Source organism: Corylus avellana, chromosome 4 (assembly GCF_965113065.1).
Source record: "Corylus avellana chromosome 4, dhCorAvel1.hap1.2, whole genome shotgun sequence".
Classification (NCBI taxonomy): domain Eukaryota; kingdom Viridiplantae; phylum Streptophyta; class Magnoliopsida; order Fagales; family Betulaceae; genus Corylus; species Corylus avellana.
Window position 1 is genome coordinate 18339900 of NC_142493.1, and position 19310 is coordinate 18359209.

The 19310-nt window shown below is 35.1% G+C and overlaps 2 protein-coding genes across 2 annotated transcripts; both read right to left on the reverse strand.

Annotated features, from left to right (window-relative positions):
* Positions 1-882: 882 nt before the first annotated feature.
* Positions 883-1437, reverse strand: LOC148586402 (uncharacterized). Its single transcript, XM_088516081.1, has one exon. It carries the CDS (start codon positions 1335-1337, stop codon positions 1128-1130), a length of 210 nt encoding a protein of 69 aa, XP_088372207.1. The 5' UTR covers positions 1338-1437; the 3' UTR covers positions 883-1127.
* A 10052-nt stretch (positions 1438-11489) lies between these two features.
* On the reverse strand, positions 11490-11915 carry LOC148586403 (uncharacterized). Its single transcript, XM_088515613.1, has one exon. The coding sequence runs from the start codon at positions 11913-11915 to the stop codon at positions 11490-11492; it is 426 nt and encodes a 141-aa protein (XP_088371739.1).
* Between the last annotated feature and the right edge of the window lie 7395 nt (positions 11916-19310).

Sequence of the window (19310 nt, forward strand, 5' to 3'; positions counted from 1 at the left end):
GATACAAGCCTCTTTTTCTTAAAGTGGGTGACACATACACGCAGACATGCTGAGTATGCGGTTTGCACTCTCAGATTCCAAGCATATCTAATTTTGTCCTCTAAGTATATTATTATTTCAAGAATAATTTTTATTTTTTATTTTTTATTAGTAAGAATAATTTGTTGAAAATAGTTGTCCAAAATATTTTAATGATGTTTTCTGTTTTGAGATTCTGGGATATTGTGTCTGTAAACAGGATTGATCCTATTTAAAATGTCTTTGCTGAAGTAATGCTACAAGTTTCTCGCTTTGTAGACTTGGTGAGCATAAAAGTTTGTTTGTTTGTTGTTGTTTTTTTTATTTTTTTTGCCATTTTTTATGAGAAAATGATATTTAGTAAATTGTTAAACGACTTTGTGGCAATTAAAACCAATCTTTAATCATTTTAATCCAGTAGGCATTACATTGTTTGATTTGAGTGAAGGATAAAGCATGTAACTTGGTAAGCAAGATTGAGCTTTGCTTGACATGCTACAATAATTATGACTTAGTGTGCAAGGAATTGGCCATTCTTGAGATACTGTAGTTCTCTCAGGTATTCCTCAAGAACTTTCAGAGCTGTGGAAAATTATATATATCATTGGGTGATGGTAGAATTAGTAAAAAAGAGGGTAAATTTTCAAAACCACCCAAAAAAAAAAGTCGTTTTTGACAGTGGGGTGGTTGAAGTGTTAGGAATCTTGCCTTGACAGAATAAACAAAATATGGTTGAAAAAAAAAACAAAAAAGAGTAAAAAATATATATATATTTTGAGATTAATCGTAGATTCGCAATCCAATACAGAAAACTATTGATGCATGCATGTTTAAGAAAAGAAGAGGTAATTTTGCATTCAGATACGTGCGTGTTACTGTTAGCGAGAGAGACAGAGGAGGAAGAAAGGTAGAACAAAATTCTGGTATTCCATGAAAACAGAGCAACAAGCGGTCTGAGATTTCAAATGGAAGTTTACGACACAAAAAAAGCCTTTCACCATATTCTTTCTAAGTTCAGACCAAATCCTCCTAAACCAAAATTAAGGATAATTTTTATTATGTACAACTAATTAAGCCCCAGAAACCAACCACATAAAACGACAAACATCCTAAGCGTTCCCAGTCAATCCGAGCGGGGAAGGGGAGCGCTCCCTGGCGAATCCCCGGAGAAGAACACGGCTCATCTCCGCCTGCTGCAGCGACGGGTGCTGGATTTTCTCGATTTCTTGCTTGATCTTCATCACTTGGCTGTGAACCGGCACGCCCCTGTATCCATCTCTGCCGCCGGCCATGCCCTTCTGGTTGGTGTTGTGCTCCATCGATCTCTGCCGCCTTGTTTTCAATTCCTTTGGGTGCAAGGAAGAAGGAACTCGAGTAGCTCTCAAATATGGGGTTTTGCCTGGGAATGGGATGGAGCTATAAAAGTTATCAGGTCAATGGTATATATACGGAAAGAAGGGAAAAAGACACACGAGTCCTTCATGAATAGCGCGGAAACAAGGAAAGGCGGTCCACAAGGGCAATAACTTTCTTCATTTGGGTGAATTTTTATTGCCAGCCGATTTCCTACCAAAATTGGCCCCTTGGGCAACTCTCGGGACTCTTTCGGTACATTGTATGTTAAGTTATCGACCGACTCCCTGTTCATCTCACATGGTCTTTTTTTTTGGTAAAATTCATCTCACATGGTCAATATAATTATTTTTGTACTTATCGGTCTGTCCATGTGGTCTTATTATATATATAATGTTTTTTCATATGAGAGGATTGTAAGAATTCTTAATCTGGTATTCAGCAAGTAATGATTTGAATACATCTTAAATAGATTTAATGTTTTAACTACATTTATTCCCCTCTAACTACCATTCTTTTTGCAATGTCTCCTCAATGATTCAATTTTTGTAATGTTTCTCCTAATCTACTATTAGAGTTGCAATGTTTTTTTTGGGTTCTGAATGGGAGACATTGCTACCCCATTCGCATAATTTTTTTTAGTTGAGGGAGTGATTTCAAAAATGATGATAGTTGTTGAAACAAATTCCTGATTAGATGAACACTTGTAAAAGAGGAATCAAGTAATCACGAGAGCTTGCCGGGATGTGTTATCACTTAAGTTAGTTATTTGTTTTAAAAAATAATGATGAGTAGACAAGAGTTTTCTATTCGGGAGTCCATAAGTCCTCATTACCTCATTGGTGCTTCCTTTTTATAGTGGCTTGCAATAACCTTTGAGCATTGATTATGGGTCCCTTGGATTGTGGGATTAATGCTTAAGACTAGGATGTTTGTTCCCTTAAGATACATGAGATTGTTGAATAGATCTCAAGAAGCGCGAGATATCTCACAAATGGATCCTGAGATTCTCTAGCTCGCAGGAATAAATCTCTAATTTTCTGGATCACACATCATACTAGATCTTGGCTAGCCTAGTTTCAAGTCTTACTTTGGTATTTGAGCCTATGACGGAGTAAGTGGAGCACATTTTTGTGGGGTGGACTTCGCTGTCAGCCTAATTTTCAACCGTAATATTCTCAAGGGGTAACTTAATCGGCTGGAGACCACGCCTTATAAAACAGAAGTTACTAATTCGAATCCTTCATCCCTCTCTTGTGTGGACATGTCAAAAAAAAAAAAAATTCCCAACCGTAATTATAGTGGGGTAAATGTAGTTTTCCCAATATTTTTAATGAATTGATTGAATATTAATGAGAATACTTCAATTAAAAATTATACTTCAAAAACTTAATGAGTTGTAAGAAACCAAAGGTGTAATTCTTGAGGTTAAAGTAACATTACAGATTGATCATGCCATCCTTGGAAGCTTGGGTATGATAATTAAGAGGGTAATTTTATTGAAGAAATAATTCACAATTCAAACAATTCTTATTAATTAGATGACAAAGAGAGTAGTTGGTTTATTTTTCTACATGCTTTCTTCCTCCTATGCACAATACATGTATAAATTCTGGCGTGGAGTATTATTTTAGGATATGAGAATATGATTGAAAAAGGAAAAATAACAAGAAAACGTGGGGAAAAAAAAAAAATCAACAATGATGTGACTCATTTCTTCCTCTATTTTGGGTGGCCAAAACAAAGCTTCTTTCCATGTGTGAAACAAGCCTTAAAATCCCACGCGTGGTAACCAAAAGTGGACTTAACAAAACAAGGTGTTATATTATTGAATCAAATAATTACATATATATTTTAATTTAATAGGTTATTAATCTAATTCTAAGCAATTAATAATTAAGTAATCTCTGGTCAAAGCATGATGGCTAGTAGTAGAGACTAGAGAGGATAGGTGTGATTGGGTGGCTAGCCAACTGCTTCTACACTTGTTGGAAGGTTCCATCACCTTCTTCATTTGACTGACTCGTATATTACAACCTTAAACCGACTCTGCCATTTGATCCACTGACATTCATTCCTGCCTCTAATTCTAGGGCTACAAAGGCAGGGACGGAATTAGAATTTTTTATTTAAAATGATCAAAATATAAATAAGAGGTCAAATTTAATTTTGATGTAGGCTAAGATTTATTTTTAATTTTTTTTTTTTTTAAAAAAAAATTGAAAATCCGAAGGAAGCATGCAGAAGGGCAGAGATTTGGTAGAAGGTTAGCTGAAAGTTATAAGAAATTTCTTGTATTATGAAAAATGAAAAAAATAATAATCTCATAATTAGGAAGATTTCTGCTATTTTTGAAGTCAAATTAATAAATAGTTGACTTTTTTAGGGTTTCAGACAAGCAAAAGGTCAAAGATGGAATACAAAAAGGAAACAAATTAAAGTGACATTTGCCGACTTTTAATTCGTGGTAATTGATATATATATATATATATATATATATGCGCTAATATGCATGGCTGCTTTGAGTGCTTCCGTGTGTTTGACTTTGACAGTTTGGCCTATTTTTCGTTCTGACTTTGATTATTATAATAAAATTAACTACGATTTTATTATAATAATCTCACATTCACACCTAATTAACTAAAATAAGCCCTTAAAAAAAAAAAAAAAAAAAACTAAAATAAGATTAGGATCCCTTTTCTACTTGCAATCAGCTTCACTAAAGAAAGAAAGAAGCGGGGGAGGATAAATGCAATTTTAAATTAATTTTTTTTAAATGAAGTTTTTGAAATTACTACTTTTTAAAATCATACAAGCTTGGTAAAACATATTAAAAATTAGGGGTAACTTCATTTTAAACTCCTGAATTACCATGCAATTTGACAAGTGCCCCTAAACTTCGAAACCTCTCAATTTGAACTCTTCTGTCAGATTTAGCTATTAATTTCTAACGGAAAAACCTAAAAGACAAAAATATCCTTAATTTTCATTTTTTTTTAAAAAAAAAAGCAAAAAAGAAAAATTGGCCAGGAAACCTGTGGGTCTGGCCGTCCCCGACGCATGGTACCCAACCTTATTGGTGCTCATGCTCGTGATCGGCCTCGTCGTCACCGCCTCTTTTTTCATGTAAGCTTGATCCGTGTGGGTTTGGCCGTCCCCGACGTGTTGTACCCAACCCTATTGGTGCTCATGCTTGCGATCGGCCTCGTCATCACCGCCTCCTTGTTGGGTGGTCCCTCTTATGTGGGGACCACATGGGCTATAAGCCTATAACAAAACAATAGGGTTTTGTTTTGTAGTATAAAAGAAACACTTATATGTGTGTTTTTTGAGTGAGATAAAGAAGAGAAAAATAAGGAGAAGAAAGAAAGAGTCGGCCCATGGAAAGTGCGGCATAGGGAGAGAGTGAGAGAAAGAAAAAGAAAAAGAAAAAGGTTTTTTCTTAATCACATCGGTCAGAGATTGGAAGGTCGTTTGTGGTCTACTTTTATGCAATTTTAGTATGTTGCTCCTGACGACGAGTGCTACGTATTGACTGGTGTCGATCGTTGGAATTCCTCTCCAGTCGCTTGGTTGCTATTACCTACTTAGTGAGATCTTTCTTTATTCTTGTTGGAATCCACTTTAGGGTGATGAGTTTATGTTTAATCCAAGAGTACATGTATTCTTGATGTGGTGATAACCTTTAGATATTTCTCTATGGAAGAAAATTGTAAACTTATTATTGTTGATAGTGAAAGATTGAACTGGACTAGGTCCCGTGGATTTTACCTCCGCATTGAAGGGTTTTCCACATAAAATCTTGGTGTCTTGCCTGTGGGTTGATTTATTATTATTATGCTACTGTGATTATTTAATTTGCACAAAGAGGGGTAGATTAATTCCGCTGAGCATCTGAAATTGGTGTTCACCCCTAACAAAGTGGTATCAGAGACTTTGGTTCATTGTTCGTGTGGAGTTCTTGTCTAAATTAAATGCAAGAGTTATCTAACAGCATGGTTAAACTTACAGCTTCCAATTATTCAATTTGGTAGACTAGGATGAAAGATATTTTGTATTGCAAAGAGTTGTTTGACCCCATTGAGTTGAAATGTGTTAAACCAGTTGCTGTAACCAACAATGATTGGAAGAAATTGAATAGGAAAGCTGCTGGGTATATTAGGCAGTGGGTTGATCAAAGTGTCTTTCATCATGTAGCCAAAGAAGTTGATGCTTACAGTCTTTGGCATATGTTAGAGAGCCTTTATGAACGAAAGACTGTTCAAAACAAAGCCTTTGTGATAAGAAGGCTTGTGAATTTAAAGTACAATGATGGGCATAGTGTAATAGAGCATCTAAGTAATTTTCAGAGATTGTTGAATGAGTTGTCTACCATGATACTTGCACTAGATGATGAGGTGCAAGCATTACTTGTGTTGACTTCTTTGCCAGACAGTTGGGAAACCTTGGTGGTGTCACTCAGTAATTCGGCTCACAACGGTGTGATAACTGTGGGTATGGTAAAAGACAGCATGTTCAACGAAAAGGCAAGAGGAAAAGAGCAAGGTATTTCTTCTCGTTCAAAGGCACTTGTTATAGAAAGGCGGGGGAGAAGTAAAAGTAAAATACCTCACAGGTATGACAGTCATGACAAGTCAAGAGGAAAGTCCTACTAAAAAACAGACATAAAATGTTTTCAGTGTGGCAAGCCTGGGCATATAAGAAGAGATTGTAGAAAGTTTAAAAGTGAACAATTAAAAGGAAAAGACGAAGAACATCAAGAAGGAAAAGACTCTGTAGCAGTTGCCTGATGGTGATGTAGTATTTGCAGCAATTCCATCTGATGGTGATGTAGTATTTGCTTTTGATGAAGCTTATGCTAATCTCGCATGTGATAAATCTACGTGGGTAGTTGATATAGTAGCATCTTTTCATATTACTCCACATAGAGATTTCTTCTCTTCCTACACCAGTGGCGATTTTGGTTGGGTCAAGATGAGAAATGAAGCAAAGTGTAAAGTTATGGGCATGAAAGATATACAGCTAGAAACCAGCATTGGGTGCAAATTGATTCTCAAGGATGTCAGACATATTCCTGAAATGTGCTTCAACTTGATTTCTATTGGGAAACTTGATGATGAAGGCCACCACAATTATCTTGGAGGTGGACAGTGGAAACTGAGTAAGGGTTCTCTTATCTTAGACAGGGGAAAGAAGATTAACACTATCTACCAAGACAAATGCAAGACTAGTCAAGGGTGATGCGATTGTTGACGAGAATGAAAACTCCACTGAGCTATGGCACAAGAGGCTTCGCCACATGAGTGAGAAGGGACTTCAGATTCTTGCCAAAGAACAGCTCCTACCTAATAATAAAGGTATATCACTAACGACCTGTACTCATTGTCTTGTTGGAAAACAAAGAAGAGTTTCATTTCAAAAATTCTCTTCATCAAGAAAGTCTACTATTCTTGATTTAATTCACATTGATGTCAGCATTATGGACACTAAAACTCTAGGTGATGCACTTTATTATGTTACTTTTATTGATGACCACTCTAGAAAGGTATGGGTGTTTACTTTGAAAACTAAAGATCAGGTATTGGGTGTGTTCAAAGTTTTTCATATGAAGGTTGAAAGAGAAATTGGAAGGCAGTTAAAATGCGTCTGTGCAGACAATGGTGGTGAATACAGAGGACCGTTTGAAGAGTATTGTAAAAGCCATGGGATCAGGCTTGAGAAAACTATGCCCAAGACTTCGCAGCATAATGGTGTAGCAGAGAGAATGAATAGAACCATCTGTGAGAGAAGGTGTATGCTCTCTCATGCAAAATTGCCTAAACATTTTTGGGGTGAGGCAATGAGGATAGCAGTTGACTTGATAAATCTTTCTCCTTCAGCTCCTTTGGATGGTGACATTCCTCAAAGGGTTTGGACAGGGAAAGATGTTTCTTTTCAGCACTTGAGAGTGTTTGGCTGCAGGGCATTCTTCTATATTCCTAGAGATGAGAGGTCAAAGCTTGATAACAAAGTCAAGCAATGTATCTTCATGGGTTATGGGCATGAGAATTTTGGTTACAGATTGTGGGATCCAGTTAATAAGAAAATCATATGAAGTAGAGATGTCGTATTCTTTGAAGATCAAACCCTTGAAGACTTGGATCAGAAAAAGGCAGAGTCTTTCAATGAATACCGTGTTGATTTGGATCTAGTTATTCCTCCTTGTATGATGCATGATGAACACATGGGAGATGTACAAGAAGAATAGGTTGATATAGTTGGTGAAAATGGTGAGTCTGCAATTGATAATGTGGAGTCAAAAGAACACCTAGAGCAAGCTTCTTCAGAACCATCCACTGAGATTCAATTGAGGAGATCTAGCAGAGACCGACAGCCTTCCAAAATGTATTTAGTTAATGAGTATGTGTTACTTTCTGATGGGAGAGAGCCAGAAAGTTATCAAGAGGTTATACTACATTACCAGAAAAATCAATGGTTAGAAGCCATGCAAGACGAGATGAAATCCTTGCATGAGAATTACACATATGATTTGGTGGAACTGCCTAAGGGCAAAAGAGCACTCAAGAATAAATGGGTGTTTAGACGCAAGATTCAACCAAACAAATCACATCCAAGGTACAAGGCGCGACTTGTCGTAAAGGGGATCGGTCAAACAAAGGGCATTGATTTTGATGAAATTTTCTCACCCGTAGTAAAGATGTCTTCTATCATAGTTGTTTTGAGTTTGGCTGCCAAAATGAATTTGGAGATCGAACAGCTTGATGTGAAGACTGCTTTCCTTCATGGTGACTTGGAGGAAGAAATTTATATGGAGCAACCAGAGGGGTTCACAGCTAATGGCAAACAACATCTAGTGTGTCGGTAGAAAAAGAGCTTGTATGGACTCAAGCAGGCACCGAGACAGTGGTATAAGAAGTTTGATTCCTTTATGGTTGATCATGGGTATAACGGAACTACAGCAGATCATTGTGTATTTGTGAATAAATTCTCTGATGGAGAATTTATTATTCTCTTGCTATATGTGGACAACATGTTGATTGTTTGTTGTGACACTAGTAAAATTGACAGACTGAAGAAAGAGTTGAGTAAGTCCTTTAATATGAAGGACTTGGGACCCGAAAAGTAGATCTTTGGTATGAAGATCTCTTGTGATAGGAAGAAAGGAAAATTGTGGCTATCGCAAGCGAGTCATAACAAGAAGGTATTGGACAGGTTTAACATGAGTAAGGCAAAAGAAGTGAGCTCTACACTTGCAGGTCATTTGAAGTTGAGTTCAAAGCAAAGTCTTACAAGTGAGAAAGAAAAAGATGAAATGAAGAAAGTGCCTTACGCATCAGCCATGGGTAGTTTAATGTACGCCATGGTGTGTATGAGGCCTGATATCACTCATGCTGTTGGAGTTATTAGTCGGTTCCTTTCTAATTATGGCAAAGAACATTGGGCAGTTGTGAAATGGAATCTCAGGTATCTCAGAGGTACTTCGAGAGTATGTTTGTGCTTCGGCAGTGGTCAACAGGTGCTTGTTGGGTTTACAGACGCATATATGGTTGGGGATATTGATTCAAAAAAATTTACTTCAGGGTACCTAATTACTAATTCAGGGGGAGCAGTGTCATGGCAATCCAGATTGCAAAAGTGTGTTTCTTTGTCTACCACAAAGGCAGAGTACATTGCAATCACTGAAGAGGCCAAAGAATTGTTTTGGATGAAAAAGTTCTTATAAGAACTGGGTCTACATCAAGAGAGGTATGTGTTTTACTATGACAGTCAGAGTGCCATCCATCTCAGTAAGAATTCAACTTTCCATTCAAGATCGAAACATATCGATGTTAAGCATCATTGGATTCGTGATGCACTGGAGGATAAGCTGTTATAGATTGAAAAAATTCATACTGATAACAATGGGTCAGATATAATAACAAAATCGTTGCCTATGGAAAAACTTGAAATTTGCAAAAGCACAGCGGGCTTGGTGGAGCCCCCACATAGTAGGGAGGGGGAGATTTGTTGGGGGGTCCCTCTTATGTGGGGATCACATGGGCTATAAGCCTATAACAAAACAATAGGGTTTTGTTTTGTAGTATAAAAGAAACACTTATATGTGTGTTTCTTGAGTGAGACAAAAGAAGAGAAAAATAAGGAGAGGAAAGAAAAAGTGCGGCGCAAGGAGAGAGAGAGAAACAAAGAGAAAAAGGTTTTTTCTTAATCACATCCATCAGAGATTGCAAGGTTGTTTGTGGTCCGATCTTGATGCAATTTTAGTATGTTGCTCTTGACAACGAGTGCTACGTATTGACTGGTGTCGATCGTTGGAATTCTTCTCTAGTCTCTTGGGTGCTAATACCTACTTGGTGAGATTTTTCTTTATTCTTGTTGGAATCCACTTTAGGGTGATGAATTTATGTTTAATCCAAGAATGCACGTATTCTTGATGTGGTGATAACCTCTAGAGAAGACAATTGTAAACTCATTATTATTGATAGTGGAAGATTTGACTCGACTAGGTCCCGTGGTTTTTACCTTCACATTGAACGGTTTTCCACATAAAATCTTGGTGTCTTGCTTGTGAGTTGCTTTATTATTATTCTGCTACTATGACTATTTAATTTGCACAAAGAGGGGTAGATTGATTTGCTACTGTGACTATTGGTGTTCACCCCTAACACTTCTTCATGTAAGCTCGATCTGATCCCCAAAGTGCACTTTCGTTTGTATTTCGAGAACAATTTGTTTTGTTCACTGCTGTTGGAATTTCTAAAGATTGTGCTAATGTGATCTAGCGCGCAGTGAAAATAAGCCACTTGGATGATAATTTGTTAGTTGTTTGTTGAAAAATAGCATGTGAGCATGTCCGATTTGTGTGTGAAAGAGATATATCGAATTGTTTTCTGAAGCAATTGCCGATGCTATGGTTTGAAATGCTAGGGTTTTGAATGGCCAAAGACCCCCCCCCCCCCCCCCCCTTTTTATCTTTCTTTTACTTAAAAAGAAATTAAAAAAAAAATTGGAATTAAGGGTAAATTTAAAATTTTATAAAAAAAGTCAAGGGTATAAACGTCATTGTTCCACTTTTAACGTTTTAAATCTGACGGAGGGGTTCAAATTGACTACAATTAAAAGTTCAGCGGTTCAAATTGAGAGGTTTTGAAGTTTTTTTTTTTTTTTTTTGGGAAGGGGGGGGGGGGGGGGGGTTCAAATCGTGTGGTAATTCACAGGTTTAAAATGAAGTTACCCCTAAAAATTATTTTTTCTATTAATTGAATATTTGGATAACATTAGTATTTAATTGCAATTTTATGGAAAAATTACCAATAAGGACATTTGTTTATAACAATAAAATAACTAAAATTGTCTATAACCCTCCAATTTAGCTAGGGGTGTAAAGGTGAGTGGTTATTTAACCGCCCGCTTAATCGTTATAACCGCCTAGCAGTTAGAGGTTAGCAGTTATTGAGTTTACTAACCGTAACCGCTAAACACCTTTTTATATAATATATTTTGATAATTATAATTATATTTATACATATAACATAATCAATTGATCATTAAATCACAATTTTTTTGGAGATAATTAAATTACAATTTGAGTATTAATATATTATCACTATAATTTAAATATATCACACGATCAATTGATCACTAAATCATTTGATTATATAATAACAAATTACGCATATATAATATGACATAAGTCATAAGTCATATGTATGCAAGTTCATACTAATATAATAATTAAGTATCTAGAGACTTAGTTCCAATGTATGTTATAAACTTATAAGTCCATATATGTTATAAATTATAATTATACATTATACATATATGCAATTATGCATATTGAATAATATAAATGTATAATATCAATACTTAATTATATGATTCAATGATAATTCAAATACTTATTAAAGTTAATCATATTATTAATGTACAATGATAATGTGATTCGTATAAATCAAATTAAGTAATTGACATTGAATTAAACAATGTGTTACTTATAACCACAATTAAAGTATTAATGTATTATTATTTTAATTTATATGATTATATAATAACAAATTATACATATTTTTTTAAAGAAACTTCATCTTCATTTCATCAAATAAATCTAGAGTATAGAAACTCTAAACAGAATTAGAAAATTGCTCTAAACTTATAATATCAAGGACAATACTAGGGATCTCCTCCATCCATATTTTATCAATCTGTTCACGTGTCGCCATTTTCGCCAAACCATGTGCCGCCCCATTTGCTTCTCTTTTAGCATAAAGTACCTCTCTCCGTCTAAAATAGACTAGGAATAATTTTATGTCTTCTATAATTTGTCCGTAGTGATACCACATAGAGTCCTTATTATTAACGGCTTTTACTACCACCTCAGCATCACCTTTAAAAAGCACCTCCTGTAACCCTATCTCCTTGCAGAATTCCATCGCTCTTAGAGCTCCTATGGCTTCTGTAATTGTAGCCTCCGTATAGATCTCCATAGTTTTACTTCGAGTTGCACATACGAGGCCTTTGAAATCCCTTATGATAATCTCGATTCCCATACGCCTTCTCTCTTTGCACAGGGCTACGTCCCAATTTGCTTTAAAACAATTGGGGGGGGGGGGGGGGGAGGGGGTGTCCACTGTTTCGTTGGCTCCAAATGCTCCTAGTAGTTGCAGCAAATAAATCCATATCCTCTCTATTACATTGTCGAAAAAGATAGTCTAGGATTTCAATAAAATTTGCAGCCTCACATGAACTCTTCTGGAAATTCCGCCCACTTACGCTCCAAACATCATGTACTGACGGGCACGTCCACAAAATGTGTGCCACTGTCTCCACCTCACTACAGCAAAACATGCACATCTCTTCTTTAACAACTCCACGTTTTGCAAGATTGCTTTTAGTGGGAAGAATATCACATCTAGCCCTCCCTAAGAAGACCATTGTTGCATTAGTAACTTGTAGCCCCCAAATATTCTTCCATATGCCAGTAAGCTCCGAGGGTTTTGATCCTTCTCCTTGCATGGATTCCACTCTCTCCTTCTCAAGATAATACGTACTATGCACCGTAAAGTCCCTAGAGTTTGTGGCTTGCCAAAACAGTTTGTCTAGGCTTCTATACTTACTCCAAGGAAGGCTACAAATAATATCTGCTTCATCTTCCCAGAAACCACTTCGAATGAGGGGGGTGTTTCATCCACTTGCTTGTGTATTTATACGAGCACTTACGGATTCATCTGCCGCCAAAATTCTGCAAGGCGTTTGAATCCAAAAGGACGTACTATTTGGAGCAGATTTTTCCCCAAAAGAATACTCTGCCAAGCAAAAGAGAGTCTATTTCCTATTTTTGCATCAAGGAAATCTCCCTTCGGATAGTATTTGGCCTTCAGGATCTTTGCCGTTAAGCTTTTTGGATTTTGCACTAATCACCAACCTTGTTTTGCTAACAAGGCCTTGTTAAAACATCAAAGATCCCTAAAACCCATCCCACCTTGAGATTTGGGTCGTCTCATCTTCTCCCAACTCATCCAATGAATTTTCTTTTCGTTCTCCTTATGACTCCACCAAAATCTTTGCATGATCACATTCATCTCCTTACAAAAAGTCTTTAGTAATAGGAATATACTCATGCTATAGGTTGGAATAGCTTGCACCACAGCCTTGAGTAAAATTTCCTTCCATGCCTGTGATAGCAGCTTGGACTTCCAACACCCACCCTCTTTCTCACTCTATCTACAATATTTTGAAATTCACTAAGCCGGGACTTTCCAACTAAAGCCGGGAGTCCCAAGTATTTATTATACCTTTGCGCAACTGGGAGCCCTAATAGATGGATGAGTTGGTCTCTAACATCTTGGGTAGTGTTTCTGCTAAAGAAAATTGAAGTCTTGTCTCTATTCAATTTTTGCCCCGATGCCTCTTCATATTTCTCCAACAAATGTGTCAACTTATGCCAATCATGGGAAGTCGCTTGACAAAATAGTAAGCTATCATCTGCAAAAATAAATGGTTAAGTCTAGGTCCTTTAGGGGAAGTAGAAACTCCCCTAAGAGCACCCAAAAGGGCAGCAAAATACAATTGCGTAAGCTAAAGAGATAGAGGGTCCCCTTGCCTTGTACCCCGAGATGGCCGAATACATCCCTCTGGAGATCCATTGATAATGATCAAATATTTGACAGTCGTTATGTGCATGATCAACCCAATCCATTTTTCAGCAAATCCCAAACTACACATAACTGTTTCAAGAAAAACTCATTCCACTCGATCATAGGCCTTGCTCATGTCTAATTTATTAGTCATATACCCAGACTTCCCCCACATCCTAGAGTGCATAGAATGTAATGTTCCATAGGCTGCCAACACATTGTCCGTTATAAGTCTACCTGGAATAAATGCACTATGATTTTGAGATATTATGTATGGCAAAATAACCTTCAATCTATTGGCCAAAGTTTTAGAAACAATTTTATACTCCACATTAGACAAACTTATAGGTCTAAATTCGGAAACCTTTTTAGGATTCTTTTTTTTTAGGAATAAGTGCAATGTGTGCATAATTCAATTCCTCATCTAGTACACCTGAAACGAAGAACTGTGAAATGGATTTACATACCTCAACACCAATGTGGACTAGTGTTCCTTGTAAAAACTAGTAGGAAGCCCATCCGGTCCCAGAGATTTTAGAGGGGCCATCTGAGCAAGTGCATCACAAAATTCTTCTTCGGTGAAATCCCGTAGTAGTTGGTCGTTCATATCTGTCGTTACTATTGTGCTAAATACTACCTAAATTAATAGATAATATTTAGTACGTTTTACTCGCAAGTGCACAATATCAAACGATAGTATAGTGCAGCAAGTACGAGATCGATCCCACGAGGATTGTTGATTTTGTTTTAGAATTGATAAAAATATCAAATTGTCACTAAATTGATATTGTGAAAAAGAAACAAAAAGATATAAAGATAAATGAAAAGGTAAAGGCAGTGCTTTGATATCCACCACTAATCATACTTAGACAATATAACAATATGCCAATGATCCAATCATATTATGAATTCTTAATGTTTGCCAACCTAAGGATATGAGTGTCTACTCCTTAAGCTATTGATTTTCCTAAGCAACGAATTAGGCATAGGTGTCTAATTCTTTTCTTTCTTAAAGGATTTAGCATGGGTGTCTACTAAGTTGTTATTTAATAAAGCATAAATTTGTGGAAATCGACAAACACATGAGGCCTATGGCATGGATGTCTACTCCCGGTTCCCCATGTTAATTAACCCAAGAAACTGGTGTGGATTTCTTTTGTTACTCTTATTAAACCCAGGACTCGATCATCCAAATTGATTTAATTAACTAATCTATACCACATGCATATAATGGCCAATCACATACATATGAGGAATTCAAGAAAACATGAATTAATCAAGCTAAGCAACACAATATGATTATCATAAAGGCGCCAATATTGAAATATTAAATAAATATAATTAGGGCTTCAATCTAGCCCTCCTTAAGAGTTAGTTACTCATAATTAAAATAAAACTAAAAGAGAAAAGGGAAAGAAAGAACCAAAAACGACTCCTTGAAGTAGCCTCCAATTCCTCTCCCCAAAGTTGTCTCATTGAAATTGTGTATTGAATTGTGAGCCTTAGAGGTCTATTTATAGGGCTTAGGAGAGTCCTAGAAGCACTACTAATCCTAGGAAATTCGGAGATTTAAGTCCTAGTCCAATTAGGATAAAGAAAACCTTAGTCCAAATCGGAATAGGATTCGCCCAGAATTGCGTTCCTATCTTGCAGGGTGATTTTGGCATAGTGGCAGTCCGAATTAGGAAAATTCTATTTCACAATGATTTGTATCATTTTGAGTTATATTCCCAATGCCACTTTAATCACTTCAATCTGATATTTGAACTGAAAGTTATAATTAAAATACCGAGACATGTGCAGAATCCAAATTTGAATCCAATCTGATTTTGACTCTAATTTGAGAAATTCCGATTTAATCCTTTCCTTTATTTGATTAAACTTCTAGGTCTTCCCAATTTGCTCTTTAAGCTTGTAACTTTTTCGGAAACGATTTCTTTTCTTCCATGACCTATAAAACAAAGAAAATGCAAAAAGAAAACAAAATAGCACAAACACTACAAAACAATACGCTTTTAGTGGCGTGGCAACTGTTCATTAGTTGTTGCCACATCACCATTTGGTAATGTGTGAAGAGACGACACGTTACCAGAATGCTTACTAACGTGTCATTTTCCACATGTCACCATTTGGTGACGTGTCAAAAATGCCATGTTACCATAAGATGACGTGTTAAACGGACACGTCATCATATAGTAACATGTCATATTGACACGTTACCATATTGTGACGTGTTCATTCAACACGTTACCATATGGTAACGTGTTAGGATGCTATGTTAGCATATGGTAACATGTCAGGATGCCACATTACCATTTTTGTAACGTGTTAAATTGACACATTACCATTTGGTAACGTGTCAACTTAACACGTTACAAAATTTGTAACGTGTTAAGTTGACACGTTACCAAATGGCAACGTGTCAATTTAACACATTACAAAATTGTTAAAAATTTAAAAAAAATTAAAAGATAGATTTTTTTTTTTTTTTTTTTTTTCAGAAATTTGATGATAAAATAATTGTTTCAGTGACTCCTTGCATTATTTGCTAGATGAGAAGAGTTTTTTTTATACAAGACTACAAGTGTTGAATCTTGAAAACAATCATTCGATTCTGTTGACATTCATTCTATTATTATTATTATTATTATTATCAAATTTAGTACGTGTATTAATAATTCAAACTATAATAAGTTGTAAAAACTTGAGCCATATATATTACAAGTTTAGTGAGAGTGATGAGTTGTTAAACATACATATAAAAAGGAAATGAGGGCTTAAGACTTTGTGGCAGGCAAATCATGATTGCATGCAATGCTATAGTTAATTAAATTTAGTGACTCCTTAATTAGCAATCTGATAGAGTAATTATGAAAAGAGCTAGATTCTTAATAACCTTATCAATTAATTAACCAGAGGGATCGGAACTGAATGCAAGCACTGAATAGGGTGGAAATATGCATGCCATATTTTAAGTAAACATGAAATAAACTTGAGCAATACATTACAAAGTTTATATAAGCTAATGAAATAACTAAACAAATCAATACTATCATACTTTTAAAAAGCCTAAGGGTAATTATGTAATTTTTGTTAAATTGGACGAATTTTTTTTAAAAATAGTGTAAGGGTAATTATGTAATTTCCTGAATTTTCGTCCAATTTCACGAAAATCAGTAACAGACGGTTTAAATTGAAAATTTTTGAAACATTAGGAGGTTACATTGCCAATTTTTAAACTTTGGGAGTTTAAATTGAATAACTCCTAAAACTTCAGGAGGGGTAAAGTGGATTTTTCCCATAAAGTATATATGATATGTTTTTTTCTACTATATTGTCATATAGTAATTAAGTTCTTTATAAGGGAAAATGCAATTTACCCCCTTGAAGTTTCAGGAGTTTTTCAATTTTAATCCCAAAGTTCAAAAATTGGCAATCTACCCACTGAAGTTTCAAAAATTGGCAATTTAAACCTTCCGTTAAATTGGACGGGAAATTTTTTAAAAAAAGCCTAAGGGCAATGATGTAATTTCATAGATTTCCTTATATTTTGACGGAAAAATTAAACAGAGGGTTTAAATTGTCAATTTTTGAAACTTCATGGAGGTAGATTGCCAATTTTTGAACTTTGGGGTTAAAATTGAAAAACTCCTAAAACTTCAGGGGAGTAAACTGCATTTTTCCCTTCTTTATATTATGATTTATGTTTTGCATTATATATAATTATAAATTTTATATATATATATATATATATATATATATATATATATATATATATATATCTGTGTGTGTGTGTGTATATACTTATCAATTATAAAGCTTAAACTTTGTGTTAAATATTAAGTGTGTATATATATATATATATATATATATATATATATATATATATAGTAACATGCCTTATGTGGTACGTTACTATTGGCCTCAGGAATACGCACCAAGCTGGCCATGCCAGCTTCTTCTTCTTCCTCTCCTTTTCTCTTTTTCCCCCCCTCTTTTCTTCTCCCCCGCGCGCAGTGCTTCCTCTCCTCTCCAATCCAAAATTTTTCTCTCTTCTTCTTACATAGCCACCTTCTCTTCTCCCACCTGCATGCGAACTCAGCTTCTTCTTCCCATTTTGTAGCTGGCCAGCTCAGCTCATCCTCCTCGATCAGCCACCACCGTCTTCTCTCTCCGCCGGCAAACTCATCTCCAGCCAGCAGTGGCGGAGCCAGCCATTTTATATTGGGGTTGCCGCTAAAATTTTTTTGGGGTCTTAAAAATTTTGTCCACCCTAAAAATTTTGTAATTCACACAATATATGCATCACAAAAAATATCTATAAAAGTTGATAAATATGTGCTTAAATTGCCGTGGGTTAAATGGCGGTGCGGAAGAATGGTTGCTGTGTCTTGGGTAATGGGTAGGTAAAATTGTGAAAAGAATTTTTTTTTTTTTTTTAATTTTTTATTTTGAGGGTGCCTTGGGTTAAAAAAAAATTTAATCCTTGGGGTTGCCGCAGCACCCCCAAGGAGTAACGTGGCTCCGCCACTGCCGGCCGGCAACTCACCTCTCACACATTTTCCGGCCATCTCCCGCCTCATCATCGATCATGTATATATATATATATATAATTTTTTTTGTAGTGTATATATTGATAGTTTTTTTCTCAGCATTAATTTGTATATATATATATGAACAAATTTTTTCGTTAGCTAATTAACTTATTAATTTGGTTGAAATATATGATTTTTAGGGTCCTATGTTTTTATGATAGGTACGTACATAGGAATGTAGGATTATTCAATATGAGCATGCATGCAAAATATTTATATCTACATTTTTAGGTAAGTAGTTTGAAATTAGCTAGATTTTTTTAATTTTTGTGTAGGTTTTACAAACCTATTATATAAATGATTACAAAAATAATAATAAAAAATAGAGAATGCTAAAAAAAAAAAAACATACCTACCTAGCTAGTTAGATGAATTTTATTTAGGGTCCCCATATGAAGTTTAAATTATGTAATTGTATTTAAAAAATAAAAAAAATTGCGACAAAAACATAACTTAAAATTATTTTATTTAGGGTCCCCGTAATAAATTATGCTTTTCAATTTGTTTTATATAATTTGGTTTAGGTTTTGCAAATTTAGATTAGAATACATGTTATTAAATAAACAACGAACGTAGATTTTTTTTATGTATGGTACCCATGACAAATGCTTTTAATTTTGTATTATAATGTGGTTTAAGGTTTGGAAATTTAGATTTTGTAAATTACATAAAATAGATAAGGATAGTAAAAACATGTCTTGAAAAAAAAAAAACAATCAATTAACCTAGATTTATTTTATGTAGGATCCCCGTAACAAAGGCGATATAAAATAGGAAAATATAAAATGTAGATTATGTTTAGGGTTATAAAAAACCTATACGACACAATCACAAAACAAATAACTAACCTATATTTATTTTATTTAGGGCCCAAATATATACATAACAAATGCATTTACAAAAACTGGCCACAACATACATAGATTTAACTTATTTAGGGTCCCTGTACCAAATGCATTTAAGTTTTGGGCTTCAATTTTGTGTTTGGGTTACTTGCAAATTTAGTTTATGTAAATATTAAGCAAAAAAAAAAAAAAAAATGGAAAGAAAAGAATAACAAAAAAGTAATGAACCTAGTTTTACTTTTTCATTTTTACAGTTCCCATGGGCCATACTAATGCATTTATGTTTAAGTTTAGGGTAATTCTTATATATTTATATTTCTAATATACGTAGTAACGCTATGAACAAGAGTTGGATGAAGAAGTCTAGG

What these genes read in the sequence shown, in the direction of transcription:
- LOC148586402 (XM_088516081.1), bottom strand. Translation starts at nt 1,337, where the DNA reads ATGGAGCACAACACCAACCAGAAGGGCATGGCCGGCGGCAGAGATGGA.
- LOC148586403 (XM_088515613.1), bottom strand. Translation starts at nt 11,915, where the DNA reads ATGGGAATCGAGATTATCATAAGGGATTTCAAAGGCCTCGTATGTGCA.